At 51.7% G+C, this 26799-nt stretch overlaps 1 protein-coding gene across 2 annotated transcripts in view; it reads right to left on the bottom strand.

The window, feature by feature from the left end:
• COL26A1 (collagen type XXVI alpha 1 chain) overlaps window positions 1–26799 on the bottom strand; it is a 123439-nt gene that overhangs the window by 83727 nt on the left and 12913 nt on the right. For both annotated transcript variants that reach the window (XM_082714248.1, XM_082714249.1), the window contains exon 2: window positions 110–232. In XM_082714248.1, coding sequence (XP_082570374.1) covers window positions 110–232 — 123 coding nt within the window. The remainder of the gene's footprint in view (window positions 1–109; window positions 233–26799) is intronic.

Below are 26799 nucleotides of genomic sequence, written 5' to 3'. Positions count from 1 at the left end.
CTTTTGTTTCCGAGCATCAACCCCCCCCCCCAAGCAGCCTGTGCTGGGTTTGAATTCATCCAATGGAATAGAAAGGAAGGGCAGAGCTGGCCCGCCCCACAGCCTTTACCTCACGAGGTTGGCACAGGGCCCAGGCCATCGGCAGCTCTGGTACACACGCTGGACCACTGTCTCCGAGCCGTTCTGCACCTGGCAAGACACTGTCCGCGTCACCGTGTGATGGCACCAATGCCTGTGGGGAAAGCAACAGTCACATCAGCCCTTCTATTCCTGAGGTGCTGACTATGGGTCAAAAGGCCATGCTGGCCAAGGAGGGGTCTCTCCATAAGGCCATGGGGTGGGGGTGCTCGTTCTTCTGGGGAAGGGGTCCACTGAGACCCTCAGTCCAGGACAAAGGGGAAGGGAAAGCACCCACACCCCTTGGCTACCAAGCCCTGGCATCCATCATTTCAGTCACCAAACACTTGGAATGAACCCCTGCCCATGGGGAAATCCCACTTTGACATGGAAGACTAAGAAAGAAGTGATCATAACCCACAGGAACACGGGGCCATCAGTGCAACCAAAGGATGCACACAGGGACCTATGGGATCAGCGGGGCACCTAACACAGGTCCCAAGAAAGACCAACCACCTAGGTATTGAAAGCTGAGTCAGCCTCCAGCAAGTGCAAACACCCGTGGCCCAAAGGCTGGGAGGAGGGGAGGAGCAAGGAAGAAGGGGAGGGGCCAGGAGGAAAGGGAGGAGCCAGAAGGAAGGGGAGGACCCAGGAGGAAGGAAGGAACATGGTACCCGCCAGGCTAGATGTGGGTCTTAGCATGAAGTCAGTGGGGAGCCCCTAAAGTGCTCTGACCAGGGGAATCTCTCTATGGGTCTGAATTTAGAAAAATCCCTCTGGTGCAGTGTGAGAGGTGCAGAAGCCTGAGCTGGGGCATGGGGGTGGGTGTTATATGCAAACAATATTGTGATTGGTTCCAGATGGCAGGCAGGCCCATGCTCCCACCTCCCCCACACATTCCCCACATCCAGATCCTAGAAATTTAAATCTAAAAATAAATCCTTGTTGCAACATCAGCAAGATAGTGGGACAGGAGGTCCCCCACTCCTATCTCCTCTCAGTAACAATATAAATAAACTATACAAATAAAAGGGATAAAAATGACCTTGCAGGAGCTTTGGAATTTTTGCAAAGCACACATCTTATAAGGGGTTAATATCAGAAACATACAAGGAACTCATAAAACTCAATAGCCAAAAACCAAATAATCTGATTTTAAAATGGCCAAAGGACCTGAATAGATATTATTCTGAAGAAGACATACAGATGGCCAAAAGCTCAACATCAGTCACCACGAGGAAAACGCAGATCAAAATGAGAGATCACCTCACACTTCTTAGGATGGCCATTATCAAAAGGACACAAGACAACAAATGTTGGCAGAAGTGTGGAGAAAAAGGAACTCCGGTACATTGTTGGTGGTGATGGACATTGGTACAGCCATTACGGTAGGTTCCTGAAGAAATTAAAAAATGGAACTACTGTATGACCCAGGAATCTCATTTCTGGGTATATATCCAAAGGAATTAATATCAGTATCTAGAAGAGGTATCTGCATGCCCGTGCTTATTGCGAAAGTATTCACAACAGCCAAGACAGAAATAACCAAAGTGTGCATCCATGAATGAATGGGCAAAGAAAATGTAGAAAATACACACACACAATAGAATGTTATTCAGCCATTAAAAAGATGGAAATTCTACCATTTGCATCAACATGGATGAGGCTGGAGGATGTTACGTTAAATAAATAAGCCGGACACATTTGTATATGAAATCCAAAACCGGGGGCGCCTGGGTGGCTCAGTGGGTTAAGCCGCTGCCTTCGGCTCAGGTCATGATCTCAGGGTCCTGGGATCGAGTCCCACATCGGGCTCTCTGCTCAGCAGGGGGCCTGCTTCCCTTCCTCTCTCTCTGTGATCTCTTCCCTTCCTCTCTCCTACTGTGATCTCTCTCTGTCAAATAAATAAATAAAATCTTAAAAAAAAAAAAATCCAAAACCGTCCAGCTCATAGAAGCAGAGAGTAGAACAGGGATTGCCAGGGAGTGTTGAGAGATGGAGAGATACTAGTCAAAGAATACAAAAATAAGATGAATAAATTCTGGGGATCTAATATACAGATTCGATCTGTATGGATTATGTATTATATTATCTGTGTATTACACACATAATCATGTGGTGATTGGAGTTAATAATCCCACATTGCATTCTTGAAATGTGCTAAGGGAGTAGATCTTAGTGTTCTAAGATCTACTTAGAAAGTGTTCTTTGTGTTCTCACCACAAAACAAGCAGTGGTAACTATGTGAAGCGATGAATGTGTTAATAATCTGTCCTAATCATTTCACAGTGTCCATATATAATAAGTCACCACATTGTACACCTTTGGGGGTAAAAAAGCATATTGTACAACCTAAATATACACTTTTTCAGTTTGTCACTCATAACTCAATAAAGCAGAAAATTTAAATAAAGAAACATAAAAGTCCCTAACAGCATTGGAAAACAGAGAAGCAGTGGGGGGCCAGAAAGTTCGAGGAACGTTCGTTAGACTGAAAGTAGGTGAAACTGAGCTGAAAGAGGAGAACCCAATGGGAAACATAGGGAAGATTCCAGATTGGCAGTAAATGTGGGTGCAAATCGGGAACAGCTGATGTGGCTGATGGGATAGGGGAGGGACCCAGAGGTGACTGTCAGAGGACCATAGTACAAGGACCCAGATCCCTACCCCTGCTGGTGTCAAGAATCAGGCATTCGACTCACCTGCTTGAGGCAGGTATGGTCGTAGAGAGTGCCCCAAAATCTGATGAACCCCAGGAGAAACTGAGACCTTCTCAAGTTTATACAACTGAATTTGGGTGCCTGGGTAGCTCAGCTGGTTAGCGACTGCCTTCAGCTCAGGTCATGATCCTAGAGTCCTGGGATCGAGTCCCTGTTTGGCAGGGAATCTGCTTCTCCCTCTGACCCTCCTCCTTCTCATGCTCTCTCTCTCAAATAAATAAATAAATAAATAAAATCTTTTTTTAAAAAAGTATATACAACTGAATTCTTTTTTTTTTTCTTTAAGATTTATTTACTTGAAAGAGAGAGAGGTAGAGCAGGAGGAGGGACAGAGGGAGAGAGACAGAGAAACAGAGAAGCAGACCCCCTGCTGAGCATGGAGCCCAACCCAGGGCTTGATCCTAGGACCCTGAGATCCTGACCTGAGCCAAAATTAAGAATTGGAGGCTCAAGCAAGAGAGGCACCCAGACGCCCCTATACACCTAAATTCTTGCACACTCCTTCTCTACCCTTCGCCTATACCAATCCTCTAAGAGACAAAGCAGCAATAAATAGTAAAGCAGAAATGAGCCAGTGGAAATCCCCCAATACCAAGAATTTCAAAGTATTCAAGAAAAAGAAAAGGCCAGCACCATGAAAGAAAGGCACCAACTCAACAGACAATAAATCATACCTCAGGAAAAGACAATAAACCAAACCAATAAAGACAGTTTTTTAAAACATTATTGATGTCCTCAAAGAGATAAGACAGTTGTGCTTTTGTGGGAAAAAAATATTATGAAATGGAAAAAATGAGATCTCTTGGAAATGAAACGTATGACTGTAAAAACCAAAAAGTGCAACAGATGGGCTGAAAAATCAGAATGGACACAGCTAGAGTGACTGGATGAGCCGGAAATCTGAGCCATGAACTTTCCAAGGATGCACTGCAGGGGAAGAAGGTGGGAAATGGGGAGGGGGAGAAGGTGAGAAACCCAAAGGACAGGCCATTTGCCGACATATGTCTGTTAGTAGCTCTGGAATGGGGGATCGGAGAGAGCCAAGGGAAGTATGTACTTGAAGAAAGTATAAAGAGAGTTGGAGAAAGACATGATTTCTCAATCCAAAAGAGCCCACTGAGTGCTAAGCCAGAAGAACACAAAGAGACATATCATGCTGAAATGTCAGAACCCCCAGGATGGAAACAACAATACCAAATGCTATAGAAAGGAGAATGACACAGATTACCCATAATAAACTTAAATCAGCAGTGCCAGATTCATCAAGAAACACAATGGTTTCAAATTTCCAAAAGGAAATATCGAGCACCCAGAACTCCACGCCCAGGCAAGCTCTCCTTCAAAGGCGAAGGCAAGAAAAAGACATTTTCAGATGCACAAGAACTCAGAAAGCTTGCCAGTCACCTTTTCTGAAAGAATCACTGCAGGATATACTCCAGCAAAATAAATGAAGGATGCAGAAGGAATATATCAAATATAAGCAGCTATTATGAGCAAAGAAAGAGTAATATGATTTAATAACAGCCTAGCTCTAAAATCCAAAGTGATCTCAGTATGAAAGAGAGCTGCAAGTGGGACAGAAGGAACTAGAAGTTGCTGAGGATTTTGTCTTGTTTATGGAAACGACACAAGTGCTTTGCAACTTCAGGTATAGTAGAAAAATACACAATTAAGATATACCTTTCAGCTCAAAGATAAATAGTAGAAAGGATAGAAAGAGGACACAAAACTGACAAACCATGAGAGAAAAAAAAAATGAAACAAAGAAAATCTGATTAATCCAACAAAATGCTAGAAAACCAAGAAGGTAGCAACAGAAAACATAGGAATTAGAAAACCCTTGAAAGAGGAAGAAGAAAAGAATCAGCAAAGATTTGAGCAGAAATGAGTGAAATAGATTTACTTTAAAAAGTGAATCAACAATGGGATGCCTGGGTGGCTCAGTTGGTTGGACGACTGCCTTTGGCTCAGGTCATGATCCCGGAGTCCCGGGATCGAGTCCCACATCAGACTCCCAGCCCCTCGGGGAGTCTGCTTCTTCCTCTCACCTTCTCCTCGCTCATGCTCTCTCTGTCTCTCTCTCAAATAAATAAATAAATTCTTTTTAAAAAAAAGAAAAGAAAAAAAAAGTGAATCAACAAAACAGGTTTAAAAAAAAATCAAATAGACAAAGCTTATAACAATCCTTAATGAGAAACAAACAAAAGACACAAGAATTATTCCAGAGATTTAAAATTATATGCAAATATTATATGGGATCTTACATCAAAATTTTTCAAAATCTGGACAATTTTCTACACAAATCTCTATTACCAACATTGCACAGTAAAAAAGAGCATAGAAGTAACTGAAAGTCCATCCCTCTCCCCAAAAGCACCAGGAGACCTAGCTCAAAATCTGGGTCTGCCACCAAACTGCTCTTTGACTTAAGCAAAGTGATGTTCTCTCTCTGAGCCTCGGTAAAATTAAAAAAAAAAAAAATCCTACCTCTCAAAGTTATTTTGAGGGCTATGTAAGCAGATTTAGGTTAGTGGTGTATGAACCATATGGCACTCTCTACCTAAGCCAAGGAATCCCCGATTGGCTGGCTACCGGAACCTCACAGTGTCCATTAAAGCCTAGGGACTGACCTTCCCATCTTGGAGCTGGGAGTAGTGGACATTTAAACTTCACTGTCTGTAGCTCAGACTTGAGGCTGAGCTGGGAAAGGAATCCAGCCTCCCAGCCCACAGGACCAGCAGGGTCCCACATCCGCAGGACAAACTTCTTCTCCTGCGTCTGCAGATTGGTCTAGAAATTGTGCAAGATGGCGGGAGCCTAGGCCCCTCCTTCATCTCTACCGGGAAGCACTGGTGCCATCTCAGGCACTGAGCATGACCATCTCAGGGATGAACCAACCGGAGGACAATGCTCCGTCCCAACATCTGCCCCTGGCATTCCAGCACAGACAAACCAGCCAGCCATCTCGGAATCACGCAGGGTCAGGGTTCTCTATAGGGAAATGAGCTGTGAATTGCAAAACATTTTCAAATGCCTCGATTCATCATCTGCAGACATTTGATCTTTTAATGGGCTGTAAATGGCTTCCCAAAATCAAAACCTGGCCAAAAACAACGAAGAAGGCAGGCAGAGACAAGGGGAAAGGGATCCAGACCTTCTCAGATGGAATTCAAAACCTTGTTCATCTCCAGGCACCATGGTTCCAGAGAATCTTGGTGTCAGGCACTCTGCTCCCGTGTGGGGTCCCTCTTAGGATCCCCATGTCTTGAACATTCCGTGGTCCTATTTGTGGGGGGGGGCAGCACAGTGCCACCCACCCCTACTCCTGCCCATGGTGGGTGGGTACATACAGATCTGTATGGACTACAGAAAAATTCCATGCAGAGACTGGCTTGGCAGGAGACTATGCCCCTTTTAAGACCCTTCTGGAAGGATTGGCCCAAGAACACAGAATTTGGGAGTGGCAGGGCTGGTCCTCCAACTGCCTGGCAATGAGGGTGCCCTCAGCAGCCTTCATCAGGATGGGAAGGGCTGGCATTATCTTTGGGCAGCAATGGTCTCTTCCATACCGCCCCCTCCCCTGGAGGGTCCAGGATGGGAAACTCGCTCTCTCGGCTTTGGGGACACACAGTCTCCCATCCAGGTCCCTGTTCTCAAGAGACAAGGTCCACTCCCTGATGGGGCTGAGCCACTGACTTGGCCCTGCTCCACCAGACCTAGAGGCCACTCCTACAGGGGTCTTCGTCGTGCTAAGTGTTTGGCTCCGTGACTTGACCGAGCTCTGAAATTCTTAATTTAGGGTCCTTTGGGACAACAAGCGATAAGTGGCTTCAGGAAATCACGGCACAATGAAATGGAGGGTCTTCCGGACACCCCCGGCCCAGGCCCACTTCTGAATATAATTAACCCAGGGAAATGGGTTAATTATAACCCTCTTCTCCCTAGAGCCCTGGTCCCACCCCAAGCATCCCCAAACACCCACCCTTAATCCTCCCAATTCTCCTATCAGAGCTTTGCCTTGGGACTACATCTCACTCACACTTTCCCTCCATCCCCAGGACCCTGAGCTCTGAGCCCGAACCAAGCCCCGGGGCTCTGACGGTGTCCTCCCTCCCAGGGGGGATCACCCAGTCGGCCCCCTTGCCCCTGTCCCACACTCTGCTTCGCCCACCGGCTGAGTCTCCTCAGTGCTTCCCCTTGAACCCCAACATAGAGGCCCTGCTTATCTGGACAGTGGCCACACACCATCATAGCCCATGGGACGCTTCAAGACCCACCATTGCAATCTGGCCAGTACTGAGCACATCCCTCTCCAGACCCAGCTGAGTCCATATTGGTGACCAGCCCCATTAAACTCCCGGTCCTTTTACCCAGAACACCCAGCGGCAAATTGCCACAGACTCCGCCTTCTCCCTGTCTCGCTGCCCGTGGCCACTCAGCCCCCACACCAGGCAAGCCCACCTTCTCCACCCGGCTCCCGCTTCCTCTTGATCTTGAACCTGGACGGCCTTGGTGCCTGCTGGTCTCCCTGCCCCCAGCCCAGTCTCCCTGCAGTGTCCTCTATGAGCCACCAGAGGGCACTCCCTAAACCATAAATCTGTCCTGTCCAGGTCACCTCCCCTCCCCAACCTCCACAGCACTCCCTACCTCCCTGGTACCACCTCCTACCCACCTCCACCTTACCACCGACACTGTCACACTGTCCCCCCACTGGCATGCCGACCCACCGTCTTCCATCTGGCCAGCTGTTACCCTACAAGTCTTCATTTGGGCTCTGTCCCCTCTTGGAAGCCTTCCTGACCCCCTGGCCAGGAAGCGACTCTTGCCTCATGCCCCACAGGCTCCCATACATCCCTCAATCTTAGCCCTAATCATACTAGAAAACTATAGGCTCCCAAGGACAGTAGACTCAGGGCAGACCTCATAAAGTTGTGCAGATCTGACCCCAAGCCCTATGTTCTAGGAGGACTTTGTCTCACCCACTTGCACTCACTCAGCAAAAAAAAAAAAGGTTTCTGGGGCTCTGCTTGGTGCCAGCAAGCTCTGCCTCCACGGCTGGGACCACCCATCTCAAGGTTAAGGGTGTTGAGTTTCAGGCCCCCTCCTCCCCTCCCTGATCACTCTAATTACCCGGCCATACCCTGCCCAATCCCCAGAGGCCACTTCCAGGAGTTCTCAGGGCCAGCTGGGTGCAGGGAGCTCTGTGAGAACCCAGGTTTGCAGCCTGAAGGCCACGGCCACGCGGATGGGCAATCTGGATGACTCTGAGACCGTGCCCTTGAAGCAGAGCCCCTGGGGCTTAGCTGGTCCGCAGAGAGATAGAGTCAGAGAAGTCAGGTCCTTGCCCCTTCCCAGGAAAGAAGGAACAGCTCTGGTACAGAGTCAGCCCACCCGGCTTCTGGCCAGGCAGAGACCTTCTCCTGCGGGCAGAGTCAGGCCCAGGACCCCAAGACCTGTTTGGGGGTTGGCAAAGCAGTCCTATGTACTGTTATGGGCTGAGATATGTCTCTACCCCCAAATTCATAGGTTGAAACCCTAACCCCCAGGAACTCAAAATATGGCTGTAAAGATGGAATCTTGGGGCACCTGGATGGCTTGGTCAGTGGACTCTTGATTTCAACTCAGGTCGTAATCTTGGGGTGGTGAGATCAAGAGGAGATCAGGAAGAGCTCAATGAAGAATCCGCTGGGGATTCTCTCTCTCTCTCTCTATCTCTCCCCCCCCCCGCCCCTCCTCCCGCTCATGCTCTTGCTCTCCTCCCAAGGTTTCTAAAACCAATAAATAAAATCTTTAAAAAAAAAAAAAAAAAAGAGTCCTTAAAGAGAGCATTAAGTTATAATGAGGTCCTTAGGGTGGGTTGGCATCCAGGGTGATTGAGGTCTTTCTATAAAGAGGAAATTTCCAAATACGAACGCAGATATGTACCAAGGAAAGACGGTGTGAAGGTGCAGCGAGAAGGCGGCCATCAGTGAGCCAAGCAGAGAAGCTCCGGCCGGGAGAAACCGCCCTTGTCAACACCTCCGGTGTGCCTTTCCGGCCTCCAGCACCGTGAGGAAATTCACTTCTGTCATTTAAGCTGACCGCGTGTGGGACTCGGTTGTGGCGGCCCCAGAAAACCTGCCCGGCCGTGAGCTCGCGCAATCTCCCCCAATTCTCCCGGTGGGCAAGGTGGGGGTGCCTTACAGAGAAGGAGCCTTGAGCCTCCAGGAGACAAGGTGACACACTTGAGCAAGGAGACTTTTTTTTTTTTTCTTAAGATTCCATTTTTATATTTGACAGAGAGAGAGAGAGAGAGAGAGATCACAAGTAGGCAGAGAGACAGGCAGAGGGAGAGGAGGAAGCAGGCTCCCCACCAAGCAGAGAGCCCGATGTGGGGCTCGATCCCAGGACCCTGAGATCATGACCTGAGCTGAAGGCAGAGGCTTAACCCACTGAACCACCCAGGTGCCCTGAGCAAGGAGTCCTTTTAAACCCTGAAACCCAGTCTTCAATTCTACGCCCCAGGCTGCCCCTACCTGGCCCGTGAGGACAGAGGATGGTTAGGGAACTAGTACAGCATCGCCCGGCAGGTGCTAAGTAGCCAAGTTCCTCTGGGACCCATCCCCCTGCACCCACAGGAAGCCAGAGGGACAGCACCCACCTCTCGTGTGAGACCACTGGGATGACGGCTCGGGCCCCAGCAAGGCTCGTGGGGAGGGCCTGGAGCCACCCTGCTCCCCGCCCCCTCCTCACTGCGGCCCCGCATGGGAGTCAGCCCTCCGGGTCTTCCTCACTCAGCCCTGGCCAGGAAGGACCGTGGCTACTCCACGGTCACAGATCGGGAAACGAGGTATGGGGGCGAAGGCAGGCGGGACCCGTCCCAGGCCACCCAATGAACAAGCCGACACGCACCCAAGATTCACGCACCCAGCCCTGAGCCGCTCGGCTACACCTGCCAGTGGAGGGGGACCTGGAGATCACCTGGGGCAAACGCTGGTCTCTCCACGAGGGGCCACACTGCCCGGGGCAGGCCAGGCTGCCGTCGGTGCGGGAGGCAGCGGGCTGCTGACGGGAAGCACAAACCAGGAGCCGGCACACACGGGGGCCTGGGTCTGGGCAGGGAGGAGGGATCCAAGCTAGATCTCCCCAGCCTGGAGCAAGGAGCCAAATGTAACAAGATGAAACATGACCGGGCGAACGTGGCGTCCGGCCCTGCGGCCCCAAAACCCAGCGGACGAGCCCCAGATGGGGCATGGAGTTTCTCGCCAACAATAAGTTCAGTACGAGTCAGTGGTGTGCGCTGTATTCCAAAAGGCAAAGGCAACTCGGGCTGTCTTTGTGCAGCATGAGGTCAAGAGCACCCTACTCCCCTCCATAGCAGCCCACGGGCGGTGGACACTGGGTCTGTCCCAGGTCCCCCTCAACGAAGGGCCATCAGTGGTCAGACCCTCCCCGGACTGCCTCAGCGCCCAGAGCTGCCTCCCCCAACGTCCGACTCTCCCCAGGCTGGCCCCCAGCCAGGGTCTGGTCCACGCACAAGTTGAAAGGTCCAGCCACACGGACATCAGGACAAGTGGAGAGGTCCACTGTAGCAGCAGGACTCCCCAGGGAGGCGGGTGGTGGCCGTCGCTGGGCCTGCATCCCAGCTCAAGTTCTTCTGATCCCAAGTCTGTCCTATCCCTTCCACGGTCTCCGATCGCCGGACATACCCTCAGCGCCAGATCCCGTCCCAGAATCTGCTTCCCGGGGACTCAGCCTGGTGTCTGCCGCGTGCCCAGCAGGGAGACACAAAATGATATCCAGGGTCCTGGGAGGAAAGCAGCCGCTGCCCTACAGGCTGTGGGGACCAGGAGGCCGACCCGTAGAGCAGGGAGTGTCCATGGGAAGAGGACAGCTCGGAAGCCCAGGATTTGGCCAGGTGGAGAGGAAGGCCCCCTACCCTACCCCCTCGGATTCACACCTGCCCTCTGCAGCAGGTGAGAACTGTCGGCCGTGGGTCCTTTGGATAGAGTGAGCTGGGGGCCGCAGTGGGGGAAGGCAGCTCTGAGAAGCCAGCTCTCCATTAGAGACAGCTTCAGGTGAGACATGCTCAAGAGGCCCCAGAGACCCAGAGTCAGGGCAGGGCAGGGAGCCACCCGGGAGACCGACCTCCAGAGACCAGACTGCCGCACAGCGTCTCCTAACAAGCCAAGTGTCCCTGAGGCTTAATGTTTCTATCTCTCAGCCACGCGAGCCGCTGTCCGGAGTGGCGGTTTCGTGTGTGTAAGAATAACGAAGTGTATGTTCCACTCAGTCCCGATCGGTTTTTAGGGCCCAGCATTTGTACCCGCAGAGAGACTTGCCTGTGTCCCCCGAAAGACTTTTTATTGGAACTGTCCATTTCAAGGCGAGACCAGGGAGGGATTCAAGTCATTCTAAGGTCACTGACTTTCAGAGGGAAAGGCTGCTGGTCCCCAAAACAGCGCAGCAACTGGCCCAATCTTTCTGTAAAAACAGGGGGGACGATGATGTGGACTCCAGGGTCCAACACTGAGGCCGGGTGGGAGAACGCGGCATGTGGGTTCGGATGCGGGTCTGCGGGCAACGGGGGAGCCCAGTGAGCCACCACCACCACCACCCCCGGCCCACCAGACAGCACAGCTGGGCCGCTTCATAACTGTCCGTGGTCGTTCTCTAGCACTTTCCATGGTGGGGAATTCCCGAGGCCTCCCCCACTTGAGACAAGGCTGGAAAGAACCCCATATGGAGCAAAAGCCACTTTCGGATTGAATTTCCCATTCGCGCTGGGGCAGCTGAGGGAGTATACGATTTGGCGGAACAGGCAGCGTGGTTTTGAGCATCTCCAGAGCGATCCAAGAGGACTCCCATTAACAGGAGCGCCAGAGGCCACAAGCTGCCAGAATTCGGTGCCAAACGTCCTCGTGGGATCTGCGGTCCCGAGGCCACCTGCTGAGAAACCGTCCGGGGACACAGATCCCACAGCCAGAGCTGGAACTCACCAGAGCGTGTACGGAGCGAGGCGCCACACGTTTGCTGTGGACTGACCGACGACGGTCTCCAGTGTCCACCTTGAACTGTGAGCCCTTTGGCCCACAAGCGACCTCTGTAGAAGCCAGAGCTTTCTGTGTAGCCGAGAGCAGGACAGGACCCAGTAGCTTGTCCTCACTGGTCCTTCTCAAGGGCACCATCTATCAGAACCACCTGCTGACTCGGGTCCTGTGGGGTTGTGCCCAGGGATACGCAGTTGTAACAAGCCTCCCGGGGATGCTGGGGAAGGACAGTGACCCTTTCCACCCAATGGAAGTTGGAACCGAAACAGGAAAAAGGGTGACCGACACTCACTGAGCACTCGGATGTGCCAGGCTCTGAGGCAAGCCTCTGACACATCCCCTCCTGTAATCCTTACGAAAACCCACCAGGGAAGAGCTGCCAGCTTGCTTGTGTTCAGGAGAAGCCAGCCAGGCCAAGTAGGTCCCCCACCCCATCCCTCCACGAGGAAAAATGTATGGTTAGTGACGGACTTGGTTAACGTGCTGGTGGGGGCTTCCGTCCTTGCAGACCACACTTTGAGCCACACTGAGGGATAGCCTCAATCTCTCCCACCTCTATTGCCTGAGACAGAGACTGTGGTCCACTCTGGCCCCCAGCTCCTCTGTCCATGCCGGGCCCTAGTAGGCCAACTTGCTTTGGGTCAGATGCCCACCCCTGGTCCAGTCAGGTGTGGGGAACTCACATGGCACAGAACAGGGGGCCTAGGGCCCCCTGTAGCAGGCAGTCTGGGGGACTGTGTCCCTTAGAACAGACAGTGAGCAAGGAGGGTGTCTAACTGACACTCGTATATAACACATATGTCCCTGAGAGTCATCTCCTCCTCCTCCTTCTTTGCTAACCAACTCTGGTTTTCTTCAGACTCTGGGCATCAGTAAGTTCAAAAAAAGTAGAGAAGACCATCATCTCATTGGTTGAGGTGTGTGCATGTTCCTTCATTTCTGGTCAGTGACAAGTAAAGAGAACACAACTGAGGTGTTTCTGGAAATTACCGCCCCTTATGGGGGAGGGAGGATTCAAGAAGAGAAATTCATCCCTATTTCTGTACACAGGTGGATGACAATGTGATGCCTGGAGCTGTGGCAGCCATCTTACAGCCATGAGGGAAGGCAGCCTAGGGAGAGCAGAGCAAAAAGCAGGGTCCTTGAGGATTTGATGCTGCCAAATTAACCAACCTCTGAGCCACACGTTTCTTAATATGTGAAATACTAAATGACTTTTTTGTTTTAGCCCACATCAGTAGGGATTTTATGACTCACATTTAAAAGCATCCCAGACAAAACAACCTGCCATCAAAGCATACTATCAAGGCATACAAATGTGCAGTCCGGAGGCCTAGTTAGTGGCCTACCTGCACCACTTACCACCCGCATGGCTTTCGGAAGCTCTCAACTTCAGAGCCTCAGTTCATCATCTGCTAAATGGGAGCCCACTTTTCAAGGGTTGCCAGAAATCTCAAGAATTAATCTCTGTGAAGGAATGGAAATATGTGGGCTACCCAGATCTAGCAGAAGGTAGAGATTACTTCCGTGCAGACTGCCAGCTCCTTGGTTCCTGCTTCTAGGCTCTCGGGATGTAAACCTGTTGCTTCCATAAATGTAAGTGGAGGACGTGCCCTGTGACCCCCACCGCTGACCGCCAGCCAAGGTGCCGACTCTGGATGGCGTGGGCCAAGGTGACATCACCCACTGTTCCCACAAAGGTTCACAGTGCCCCTGCCTCACACAGGGCCCCAGAGTAGCTGTGTGCCCTCACCAACCCGGGATGGTGGGAAGTGAGTGCCCAGGACGTGGGTGGGTCAAGAGAGCCAGCCCCCTGCGGCTGGTCCTGCCCTGCCTTGCTGAACGGGCTTTACCACGTCGAGGCTCAGGTGTCTCACCTATAAAATGGGGAAAATGACCTGCGGCCTGAGAGCAATAAAAATGAATGAATGTGGAAGCACTTTGTTTATGGTAATTGGTGGTAGTTTCTCTCTGGGGTCAACACCGCAGTCAGGCACAGCCAAAAGTCATCCAGGGGACTGCCTGCGTGGAGAGGCTGTCACTCCAATGTTCCCCGAGGGCCCAGCCCCTTGGAACTCGGGAATGCTGAATGCCCGAAAGTCTGTCCCTGAGAGTCTCAAGGCAGCATCGTCGGGGGCGGGGGAGGAAGGCTTCCCCACGCAGGAGGGGACACGTGGAAAGGCCACCACTCCTCAGCTCACCTCTCCTGCCCGGGACACTGTCTCCCACTCTGGGAAGCAGACAGAATTGGGTTTAGGAATATTTTCTGGAAAGCATCTCACAATGGACTTGGAAGGAGAATGAAGAAAGATCTGCACTGCGGCGGGGGGCCGAGGGGTGCGGGGGGGGGCGCGCGGGGGGGCGGGTCTTGCAAAGATCACCTTGTCCCAACGCACTCTTTACAGGTGAGACAGAAAGGACCCACGGTGGCTCACCAAGCTGGTGACAGAGTCGGGACGAAAGCCAGGACTCCTGGTTTTAATTTTCTCCCAGCCTCCCACAATCAGCAGGGAGACTGGTTCCCAGTGTTCACTTGGGGAAAAAAAAAAACTGATAAGAATCTGAAGAATGTGGGCTGCCAAAAGGGACGCGGGTGGAATTCGGCATCCAGTACCCCGGAGATCACACACAATTATGACCCGGCAAGTCTCTGGTGAGCGGAACACCTTTTGGACCCGCGTCCATTTCCAGAAAGAAGGAGGCTCCGCGTGCCAGGCCCCGCTGGATGGCCCCCCTGCAGCCCGCAGCTGGCTTTGAGTCTCGAAGGAGCCCCTCGGTCCCCCCCCCCCCGCAAAGGGCGGGCCCCGAGAACTTAAAGCAACTCAGATTCCTGCGGGGAATGAACACGGCATTCTGAATTAAACCCTGTTGTTCATGGAGTTCGTCTCTTCCTGGGGACTGCTGCTTCGTCTCCCTAGTTCTTCGCGACGTCTTGCCGCCAGCACTCATGGCTGGTAGCTCAGTAAAGCCCCTCCCCTGCCCCAGTGGGTCTTCGGGAAACATGGGTTCCAGACCACTGGACCCAACACTTTCCACCCGTGACAAGTCAGGGGGTTCCAGAGGTCTTCCTGGAAGAGGAAGCCAGAGCCCTGGGGTCACTGTGTGACCATGGACTGGCTCCATCCCTCTCTGGGCCTCTACCTACTCTCCTGGCAGCATTGGAGCTGGAGGGTAGGGGTGGGGCGGGGGTCACGGAGGGAAGCAGGAGGCTTTTAGAGGCCATCATGCTCACCTTGACAGAAGGGCCAGAGTGACACTGCCTCTCGCCCAGAAGCCAGACTGCTGGGAAACCAGACAGGCCAAGAGAATGGCTGCTCCGTGCCCTCCAGCCAGCCAGGGCTAGGTTTCTACTGCTCACGAGGCTGGACGTACCTACGCCCTCTCCGGGCAGGTCGTTCTGCAAACGTCTGCAAAGCCATCCCCAAGACAGGAAAACAAAGCCACCTGGGTGGGGACACATGGTGGGCAGGTGAGTGCCGCGATCCACCAGCCTGCTCTACCTGGCCGGCTTCCGGAGGGCAGGTACCCCGACGGAGCCCCTGCCTCCCCGGCCCCCCGGCCCCAGGGTGCCCATCCGTGAACAGGTGCTCACTAGACGCATGAATGAAGAAAGAAGGGACAGAGATGGCGCGGACCGAGGTCTCACTCCTGCTGCTCTCCCCTGAGGTTTCCCTACCTGGGGGCTCTCCTGGGGCCTCCGCACATGGGACACTGCCCACAGACATGTCTTTTAGGAAAGTCCCCTCCTCTCTCAGATCTCTGGGGTCCTGCTTGGACAAGCTGAACCCCCGTCCTCTTAGTTCCCCCCAACGGTGTCCACCTACTGACATCCGCAGTGCCCCCGGGAGTACAGCACCATCCCTGGCCCCTGACGGCAGAAGTCCATGCAACTTGCACGGCGCCCCGTCGTCCAGTAGGCGATAAGCAGAATGTTTGTGAATAAACGAGTTCCGCGGGAGAATTAAACGCCCGTAAACAAGTTTAGGATCTTCACATTCAAATTCGAATCTACTTTACCACCAGATTCGTCCTTGGGGTAAAACAGCTTTGAAATTAGAAGGAAAGACCATGAGGGGTGCCTGCGTGGCTCAGTGGGTTAAGCATCTGCCTTTGACTCGGGGCCTGATCTCAGGGTCCTGGGATCGAGCCCCACATCAGGCTCCTGGCTCAGCAGGGACACCTGAGCCTACCACTCCCCGCACCGTCACCTTGTGCTCTCTCGCTCTCTCTCAAGTAAATAAAATCTTTTTAAAAAAGAAAGAAGGCCCCATTAGAAATAAGATTCCTTATGCAAATATTTGCTTTCCCCACACTTTGAGACTCGATATAACACCCAAGGGGAAGAAAAATGCAAGTCATATTAGGAGAGAGAATCATGGCTCTCACCAGCCAAGGCGCCCCGGGAAGGGGTCCGCCCTTTTCCTGGCTGTCCTGCGACCATGCTGTCCCCAGCCGGGCACCCTCAGCAGCTAGGGGACAGCGATCAGGAATCCGACCATTACCAGGGGGCCCTGGTCTCCCTCCCTACCCAGGATGTCCCTGCACTGCTCGGTCCCCGGGCTGAAATGCCAGGCTCAGTCCACCACGTAACACCACAGCTCCCTTCCTAAGGCTCTTCTCTGGAAAGTGCCTCTCCATGCCCTCGCTCACCGTAAGGCTTCCTGCCGTCCCCTCAGCGCCCACCTGGCCACCGCCTGGCCTCTGGCTCCTGGGCACCAAGAAAGGCACCAAATCATGAGACAGGAATCATAACTCTCTCGGCATCCAGGCCCGCAGAGGCATTTCTCCTCCAGCTCTGCTGATTAAAGGGCTTCCTTCCCAGGAAACCCTGCAGACAGAAGGCAGCGCAGGGGCGGGGGGGGGGGGGGTACCCTGCAGGGCCACCAGGAGGGACGGGCCTCGGCTCCTCCCCTGGTCCCAGGAGCCCACAGTGGGGCCCGGCGAACGCACTTCTATTTGTTGATGGCTTTTCCCGTGGGATCCACACCCAAAAGTAAACCCCTCGCGCCCTGCAGAAGGCTCTGAACCAGGCGACCCAACAGTCACCCACGAAAAACAGCAAATGAAGGACTTGCAGTGTGACTGCTACAAAGGGTTCTTGTAATCAGCCCTGTGGTGGGATCGCCGGGCTTTCTGGTTAGAATTCCTGGGGATAAGGTTTTCTCCCCTCCAGGAGAGACCTCACAGTGGGACGCTTGCAAACATATGATGGTGAGGTCTAGAAATCTGCATTACCCCCACCGCCAAACTCGCTTTGCTGAAATACACTTGGTTTACGAAAAGCTGTACGTAATTAATGGTTACAAGTTGATGAGTTCAGAGATAAATATACCTTCCACAAAGCAGCACCACAATCTGCCCTGTAAATACACCCAGTCCCTTCTTTTCATGTAATATTGTTGTTATTTTGTGTTAAGAACCCATAAGGTCAGAGCTACTCTCTTAGACAATGTTTAAGCATAATGTATACTATTAACCACCAGCACCGCGATGCGCAGATCTCCCAGATTTTCCTCTTGCGTAAATGAGACTCTATATTTGTGACAAGTCCCTCCGCATTTCCTCTCTCCCCCTGGCACCACCCTCTCACTCTCGGCTTCTACAAATTCCCCCTCATTGATTTCACGGGTTTTAAGTTTGACTCCTTTAGATCACTCATCTACATGGGATCATGTAGCCCTTGTCCTTCTGCGTCTGGTTGATGTCACTTAGACCCTGTCCTCCAGCTTCCTCCCTGTTGTCCCAAATGGCGGGACTGCCTTCTTTTTCAAGGCTGAGTAATATTCCATTGTATGTCGAGACCATATTTTCTTTATCCATTCATCCGCCGACGGACGGAAACCTGCTGTGCCGTGACAGAAAGTTCCAGCAGCATCTCAGAAGACCAGAAGGTCTCCTGCTTTCTGATTCTCAGAAGCTCGGGAGTCAGGACAGGATAGGGAGGGTTGTGACCATTTTGCAGATGGAAAGATTGAGGCTCGGAGCAGGCACGTGGCATATGGCCTTGCTGTAACAAATTATCTCCAACTTGGTATAATACGGCCCGAATTTATTATCTTATAGCTCTGAAAAGTCCTAAGTCCGAACTTAGTCTCGCCGGGCTGGAGTCGAGGTGTCGGGGGGCTGGTTCCCCCTGGAGGCTCTGGGTTCCTCAGTCCCTTCAGCTTGTCACTCTGACCCCATGCTTCTGTTGCTGTGTCCCCCGTTCCCTTAGACCCTCTCACTTCCCTCTTAATGGGATCCTTGGGACTGGGTGGTGCATACCCCAATAACCCAGGACCGTCTCCCATCTCAACATTGGCAAAGTCCCTTTTTCTAGGTCAGGTCGCTTATTCACAGGCTCTGGGGGGATTAGGATGGGGACATCTTCGGGGGCCATTATTCTGCCTCCCTCACATGGCTGGCCCCAGGCCACACCAGCAGGAGATGACCACGCTGGGCCGGTGGAGGGAAACCCAGTTGCAACCACCTTCGGCACGCTTTCAGGCTTCCCAGCCATCCCCATATATCCGGTTTGGGGACACAGGTGAAAGGAACAGTGCAGATATCCTATGGACCAGATGTAGAATGCCAGACCCACCCCATTCAGCGTACCTGGGCTCCTACTATTTCCACCGACCTGGAGAAGCCTCCCGCCTCTGCACCCCCCTGCGGGGTCCCAGCTCTGCTGGGAAACTCAAAGCAACTTCTCCCTCCTCTGCCCGGAAGGACCTCCCCGCCAGCCACTTCTGTGCTCCCGGGATCACCCCGCCCCCTGCCTCCGTGCTCCCACACGACTCTGATGTGCTCCTAGAATGCACACCCAGATGACGCAGACACATCGCACGTGGCCCCCTCCCCACCCGGCCCTTCCTGTCCCCTTATCTGGGTTCCCTTCCTTGCTCACCTTCCACCTTCAAGCACTGTCTGAACGGTCAGACAGCTCAGCAGTCAAGGGCATGAGCTAGGACAGCCTGAGTTCACATCCTGGCTCTGCCCTTACTAGCTGTGTGACCGGGGTGGGGGAGCGCCTGTTTAATCTCCCCTCAGTCTCCCTACCCATAAAATCAGAGCACCTAGAGGCACCCAGGTGGCACAGTCGGTTAAGCGTGTGACTCTTGGTTTCGGCTCAGGTCCTGATCTCAGGGGCATGAGATCAAGCCCCGCATCGGGCTCAGCAGAAGTCTGCTTGGATAGTCTCTCCCTCTGCCCCTTCCCCCCCCCACCCTCGCATGCTCGCTCGCTCTCAAATAAATAAATGAATTTTTTAAAAATATAAAAGTATCCAACCCATGGGGTCATTGCAAGAAATAAATGAATTAACGCACTCGACACATTAGAATGCCACCTGGCACATAGTAAGTACATGGTCAGTGTTTGCCACCGTAATGAGGCATCAGAGGTCTCTATCCTGGTCTCTGTGCTCAGGGAAGCTGGAGTCTAACAGAGAACACGAATAGGAAACAAATCGCGAGTTCATGAATTACTGAGTAGACGGCAGACGGCAGTGATCCACGCCCTTGCCTGTCTGAGGTCCACATGCGTCCCACTCGCTGAAGACAGTGACTCCTGAAAACCCCAGCTTCCACATCAGCCCTTGCTCCTGAGCTGACAACACGCAAATACAGGCTCACACAGGCCCCTGGGTATCCGCTGGGGGCTCCAACATTTTCACAGGTATGTGCCAGACAGCCTCGCCCTGGACCACCCAAGGATACACTTGGGTCGCCTTGTGAAGGCCCTGCTCCCAATCAATCGAATGCAAACCAATCAAGCCAGAGGCCGCCCCCAACTGCCTCCCTCTGGGGACTCACATTTAGGGCCACTACTCACCTGCCCTATTCACCCCAGGGCCGGGTATCACACACAACCGGGGACAGCCCCTACCCCGCGCGCCCCCCTCCCAGAGCCCACCACAGTTGTTCAAACCAGCCAGCCCAAGTCTGTTCACTTTCCCTCACCTGTTCCTTCCAGCAAAGCTACAAGGTTTCCTGTTGTCTCCCAGACCTAGTCAGCCTAACACTACAAAGGGTAACGCTGGGTTCCAACCTGAAGCCTGCAGAGTTTGAATGGCCTCTAAAATTGGGTCCACAAGCAGAGATCACTCCCTCCCCCGAGAGAGTCATGGGGAAGGCCTAGGAGTCTAGCTGTCGCTCAACGGGACCTGCACTGACACACACCCCAAAATAACCCATGGCTTTTGGGGTGGGGGGCTTTGAGGGGGAAGTTCACAGCCCCTGCCCAGGATGAAGCCACAGCCCAGACAGTCAGTCCCTCCGGTAGATAAACAATAACCAGAATCCCCACCAAATTCCAGCACTTATGGCACAAATGGGGTGACTCCCACCCCCCCACACACACACACATTCCTGCAGGCACTCGTGTGTGAGCAAACTCCTAAGACCAGAGAACTCCCATCTTATGCTGGAACCCCCAGAGAGGCAAACAAACCTGTGTTTTTCTTCGCCATCTGCTCCAGCTCTGTGGGTTCAGCCCCTCCCCCAGGCCCCTCTTCTTCCGCCGCCCCGTCCCCCATGAGACTTCTGTGACCATAGCCAGGCACCCCTGACCTCTGCACAGAAGGCTTTCGTTAGCGGGTCAGGCCAGAGAGGCAAGGCGCGGGCAAAGGGCACAGGCCACAGAGGAGACCTGAGGAGGTGGGGACATTCTCCTGAAGAAGCCCTGAAGCCTCACAGAGAACAGAGGGGCTCAGAGCTCTTGGGAGGTGGGGGTGTGAGAGGCCCTCCCCACAAAGCCCAGGCAGCCACACAGCCCCTGCAGTGGACTCTCGGCTTCCCAACTTCAGAGAAGGGGTTCTCAATCCCTGAGCCCACACCAGATATTTACATTGAGGCTGTCTCCAGGAATTTTCTGGAAAACTCTCCCTTCTCCACCCACTCCCACTTCAAAGGGAGAAGCAAGCCCCCTAAAGCTGGTGGCCTCTGTGGCTTCTTTAAAGTGGCTTCTGGAAAGCCGGTCTGGCAGGAACAAAGCAAAGACAAGGACCTCGCTCTGGGACCCCTCTGAGAAATTATAGACTTGCTCTGGAGGAGGGATGAGGTGGGTGCCTGCTTCCTGAGCGGGTCAGGCACTCACTCGTGCATTCCCTTGTTTTTGTCCCCACTTGTTTGCACCCATGACCGGGCTGAGGCTTGTTGGGTCTTTGCTCCCAGTGGGTGTCCAACCCACATGAGCCCCTGACCGTGTGGCATTTGCCTCAGTTAACCTCACAGTTCCTAACACTTAGGAGGTCCACCTAGAGCATTTGAGACTGAATTCCCTACACAAAACAGCAGTCTCCCCTCTCCTGGGGTCTTTGGAGAAAGGCTCTGGTTTTCATCTTTCCTGGGTAATCTCCCTCCCCCCCTCCTCCTCTTCCTTTACCCAAGGTCCTCCTCTTGCTCACCAAGTCCTTCCTAGTTCAGCACAATGAATGATGCTGGTTAAAATATCAAGTCAAAAGTACATATTATTAGGGCACCTGGGTGGCTCAGTGGGTTAAGCCTCTGCCTTCAGCTCAGGTCATGGTCTCGGGGTCCTGGGATCGAGCCCCGCATCAGGCTCTCAGCTCAGCGAGGAGCCTGCTTCCTCCTCTCTTTCTGCCTGCCTCTCTGCCTACTTGTGATCTCTCACTTTCTGTCAAATAAATAAACAAAATCTTTAAAAAAAAAAAAAGTACATATTATTCAAGTCATAGTTAAGTTGGAGACAAAGGAAAGGAATTTCGAAGAAGCCAGAAAGGTTCATAGGTTCATAGAAATAGAAAGGTTCATAGAAATTCATAGAAATAAGCCCACACTGCCAAGCTTACTGATCCCTGGCAGTCTAGCCTGAGGAGGGTGGGAAGTCAGGTGGAAGATTATAGTGTAAAGCCCCATGGCAGAGGTAGGCAGGAGAGGTACACAAATGTCTCAGCCTTGGGCCTGGGGCAGAATTCCTGACACCAAGCCTCATGCACCCTCTGCCTTTTTTCAGAAAGCTACTAAAGGATGCATTCCATTACAACGAGAGAGTAAACAAAAAATAGTGGATATAAAATGTAGGAAAGAGGGTGTCCAACACAGGGGAGAAGCTTGGGGCAAAGGAAATCACCAGGATGTTCTGAAGAATGATCCCAAGATTGTAGGTTTCAAGTTCTACCTGGCCAGATCTCAGCAGATCAGAGTCTTTTACTCCAAAGAGTAGAGGAATATCTCTAAAGTAGTAGAGGAATATCTCCAAAGAGTAGAGGACTATCTAGTGGATTATCAGGAAGACATCTGCTTGACTAGGGGAGAGTTTAGAGGTGAGTTAATAACCCCATAGCAAGAGGCACCTGGGTGGCTCAGTTGGTTAAGCGTCTGCTTTTGGCTCAGGGTCCTGGGATCGAGCCCCAGGTCATGCTCCATGCTCACTGGGGACTCTGCTTCTCCCTCTCTCTCTGAACATCCCCCCTCCTTATGTTCTTGCCTATGCTCTCTCTCTCAAATGAATAAATGAAATATATTTTTTTAAAAAGAAAGAAAGAAAGAAAGAAAGAAAGAAAGAAAATAAAAGAACCCCAAGCCCCCAAAATAACCCCAAACCCACATAAGCCCAAAGTTAAGTGAACAAAAACAGGAAGGGCCAAAAATGTGGGCAGGAACAGTAAAAGTCGTCATAGTACACTATACGGCTCAGCTTTCACTAGACATAATGCAAGTCCTGAGTATCAAGCAAAGAATTGTGATATACATAGAGTGTCAAAGAGCAAAATATATTCTAAAAGAATAAAACTCTTCAGGCAAAACACAGAAGAAAACATAGGGCAGAAGTTCCATGGTGTTGGATTTGGCATTGGTTTCTCAGGTATGACACCAAAAACACAGGCAACAAAAGAAAAATCAAGATAAACTGGACTGCCTCAAAATGCAAAACATTTGTGCACCAAAGTACGTAATAACAGAGTGAAAGGCATCCCACACAATGGAAAAAAAAATTTTTGTAAATCATATGTCTGATAGGGGATTACTATCCAGAATACATAAAGAACACTTAAAAGTCAACAGCAACAGGAACAAAAACCAACCTGATTTTTTATTTTTTTTAAAGATTTTAGTTATTTATTTGACAGGCAGAGATCGCAAGTAGGCAGAGAGGCAGGCATAGAGAGAGGGGGAAGCAGGATCCCCGCTGAGCTGAGAGCCCGATGTGGGGCTCGATCCCAGGATCCTGAGATCATGACCTGAGTTAAAGGCAGAAGCTTAACCCACTGAGCCACCCAGGTGCCCCACAACCTGATTTTTTAAATGGGCAAAAAAACTTGAATAGATCGATAATTCTCCAGTGATGAACGCAAATGGACAAGAAACACAAAAAAAGATGTTCTACATCACTAATCCTTGAAGAAATGCAAATCCAAAACACAATGAGATTAGGATACTACTTTACACCCATCGGGATGGCTACTATCAAAAAAAAAAAAAAAAAAAAAAAAATCAGGGAACACCTGAGTGGTTCAGTCAGTTCTGTGGCCGACTCTTGATTTCAGCTCAGGTCATGATCTCAGGGTCTTGGGATTAAGCCCCACATCTGGTTCTGTGCTAGGCATAGAGCCTGCTTGAGACTGAGATTCTCTCTCTTTATCCCTCTGACCCTCTGCCCTTCCTCTGCCTTGCATGGAAGGGCATGCATGCATATGTGTGAGTGTGTGGTCTCTCTTAAAAAAAAAAAAAAGATCAGGTTATGTGGGTGGCTCAGTCATGACCTTTGGCTCAGGTCATGATCCAGGCTCCTGGGATGGACCCCTGCTGGGCTCCCTGCTCAGCAGAGAGTCTGTTTCGCCCGCTCCCTCTGCCCCTCCCCCTTGCTTGTGCACTTGCTCTCTCTCTCTCTCTCTCTCAAAATAAAATCAATCTTAAAAAAAAAAAAAAAAAAAGATCAGGGGTGCCTGGGTGGCTCAGTGGGTTAGGCCTCTGCCTTCGGCTCAGGTCATGATCTCAGGGTCCTGGGATTGAGCCCCGAGTCAGGCTCTCTGCTCAGTAGGGAGCCTGCTTCCCCCCGCTTCTGCCTGCCTCTCTGCCTACTTGTGCTCTCGCTCTCTCTCTCTGTCAAATAAATAAATCTTTAAAAAAAAAATCAGAAAACAACAAGTGTTGGCAAGGATAAGGAGAAATCAGAATCCTTTTTCACCATTGGTGGAAATGAAAAAGAGAGCGGCCACTGTGGAAAGCAGTATGGAAGTTCTTCAAAAAATTAAAATAGAACTACCACATGACCCAGCAATTCTGCTTCCCGGTAGCAACCCAAAAGAAGTGAAAGCAGGGACTCAAAGAGATATTTCTAAGCCCAGGTTCTCAGCAGCATTATTGACGACAGCCAGAAGGTTGAAGAAACCTATATACCCATCAAGAGATGGAATGTTAAACAAAATGCAGCTCATACATACCATGGACCATTCTTTTTTTTTTTCTTTTTAAGGTTTTACTTATTTATTTGACAGAGAGAGATCACAAGGAGGCAGAGAGGCAGGGAGAGAGACGGGGGGAGAAGCAGCCTCCCTGCTGAGCAGAGAGCCCAATGCGGGGCTCGATCCCAGGACCCTGAGACCACGACCTGAGCCGAAGGCAGAGGCTCAACCCACTGAGCCACCCAGGCGCCCTACCATGGACTATTCCTCAACTGACACCTGGTATAACATGGAGACCATGAGGCTAAACGAAATAAGCCGGTCACAAAAGGACAAATGCTGTACAAGGTCCTGAGATGAGTCAAATTCAACAGAAAGTAGAATGATGTTTGCCCGGGGCTGGGGGAGACGGGGCTGAGGAGGCAGTGTCTAATGAGTCTAGAGTTTCTGTTCTGCAGATGGATGGTGGGGACGGTTGTACAACCATGTGAATGTGTTTAATGCCACCAAATTGTACGCTTCCAAGTGGTTAAGATGGTAAATGTTAGGTTAGGTGTGTCTTGCCACAAGAAAAGGAATAAAAAATTTAAAGCTTAAAAAATATGGAATTATAAATGATTTCTTCCTCTTCACTTTCTCCATTATTTTCCAAATGGGCTGGCGTAAATATATAATCAGGAGAAAATCAACATTCGTCTGCAAAGAAAATAGCATCAGGCCCTCTTTGCCTACACATCTGGGCTGGCCACCCGAGTCCGGGGCCCCCACCACTTCCAGGCTCGCTGGGCCGAGGGCTTCCATCAGCTTTCTCTACCTGACACCAACATTTGGTTTCCATTCCCAGCTCTTCACATAATTCTTGGAGATCAGCTCCTGCTGGTTTCGGGTCCAACGGAAAGAAGGCGGCCCTTGGGAGAGTCAGCTTGCATCCCGTGGGGTGGATTTGGCTCGGCCAGTGGTGAGCTGTCTTGCCCAGACACCCCCCTGAGCCCCCAGAGCCCATCCATCCTGTAGGCTACCCACCCACTGTCAGCAGGGCAGGTGAATTTCCTGGTGCACTGTAACCCAAGCCCCTCTCTGATCCCTCGGGCATGGCCAGGCTCTGTTATTAATCTCCAGGCAGATCCAATGTCCAGAGCGGAGACAGCTGTCCCCACGTGCAGCTGCCTCAGGCCAGCAGGCAGACAATTTCCAGCACTACTGCCTCCCTGCCAATGGCCAGGCTGAAAACTGGGTTTTCCTGCCAAACCTCTTATTCATGCAACCACCCGGACCCTCGTACCCCGTCGGGGCCCCCCCCAGGGCTCCCTGTTCACCCCTTGGTTCATCCCCGGTTAAAACACAGTCCTGGGTTCCAGAGCTCCTGAGTGAGTTGGACTGCTGAGCCTGAGAAGTAAACACTGGGATGTCCCAACTGGTCCTGTGGCTGTTGAATCAATAAGAGATTGTTTCAGCTCACTTTCTAGCTCAGCCCTGGGTTATTTGCCCCGGAAAACAAAGCCCTCCAGGATGGGGCTCTTGACCCTGAGTTCAGCTGCAGAACAAGAATGTGACACAGGAATAAAGCAAGCCGAGGCAGGACCAGGTGGGAGCTACTCCAGGCGGACACACCATCCAGAATGTCGCATGACCGACCCCAGGGGCCACCCCACGCTGCATCGCGAGGATGACACAGCCCTGATTCTGATGGCTCACATAACACTTCCTTCCACAGGAACTGGCAACCGTAAGGCCCATCTCTCAGATAGGTAGACTGATGCAAGCTAACACAGCTTTCCCGTGGCCAGAGGGGGAGGCAAGTTTCCGAGGTGGATCTGCCTGACTCCAAAGTTCTGAGCACTGGGGTCCACTCACCGCCGTCCAACTTGGCTGAGCCTTTATGAACTGACCTGCCCGTCCACCCAGTAGGAACCTACTTGGCTTGATCACCTACTTCTGGCTCCATATTGGCAGAGGCCAAGGACATGGGGATAACCAAGGCAGAGAATCCCAGGCCCCCTGCCTCATGGTCTCAAGATTCTGGTCACTCGTAATTTCGACCCAGCTGCAGAACAAGAATGTGACACAGGAATAAAGCAAGTATTCTCTGGGATGCAGGTGTGACTCAGTCCTAGCTGTCCCTATAATTCCTCCACAAGTTCATGGACAAGCCCAGAAGGGCCAGAATCAGTCTGCACAGACAGCTCCAGGCCATCTGAGGCAACTAAACAGCCAACATCTGGGCTAAGGTGCGTGACTCCACAAGAGTGTCTAAAACACTGTCCTCTCTCTCTTAGGAATGCTTTGGACCACCTAAGCTTTTGGGGGAACAGCATCTACCTGGGAACATTTGTGTGGAAGGACACCCACACACTGGAGACTCTCAGACTCTCTACCTCAAAACCTCAGAGAACCACCTAAAAGACCATTAAAAGGGACTTTTTTTTTTTAAACCCATGAAAGTAACTGGATATGAAATCAACACACCCCAAATCAACAGCTTTCCTATTTGCCAGACATAAACATTTACAAATGTCAGGGAACAAAAAGGACTCATTCACGATAGCCATAAAAACTATAAAACACCCAAGAACAAATAAAACGAGAT

The sequence above is a fragment of the Mustela nivalis genome, assembly GCF_964662115.1.
Source record: "Mustela nivalis genome assembly, chromosome: 19".
Lineage (NCBI taxonomy): Eukaryota > Metazoa > Chordata > Mammalia > Carnivora > Mustelidae > Mustela > Mustela nivalis.
Note: the sequence above shows the minus strand (reverse complement) of the source record. Positions and strands in the feature narration are given on the sequence as shown.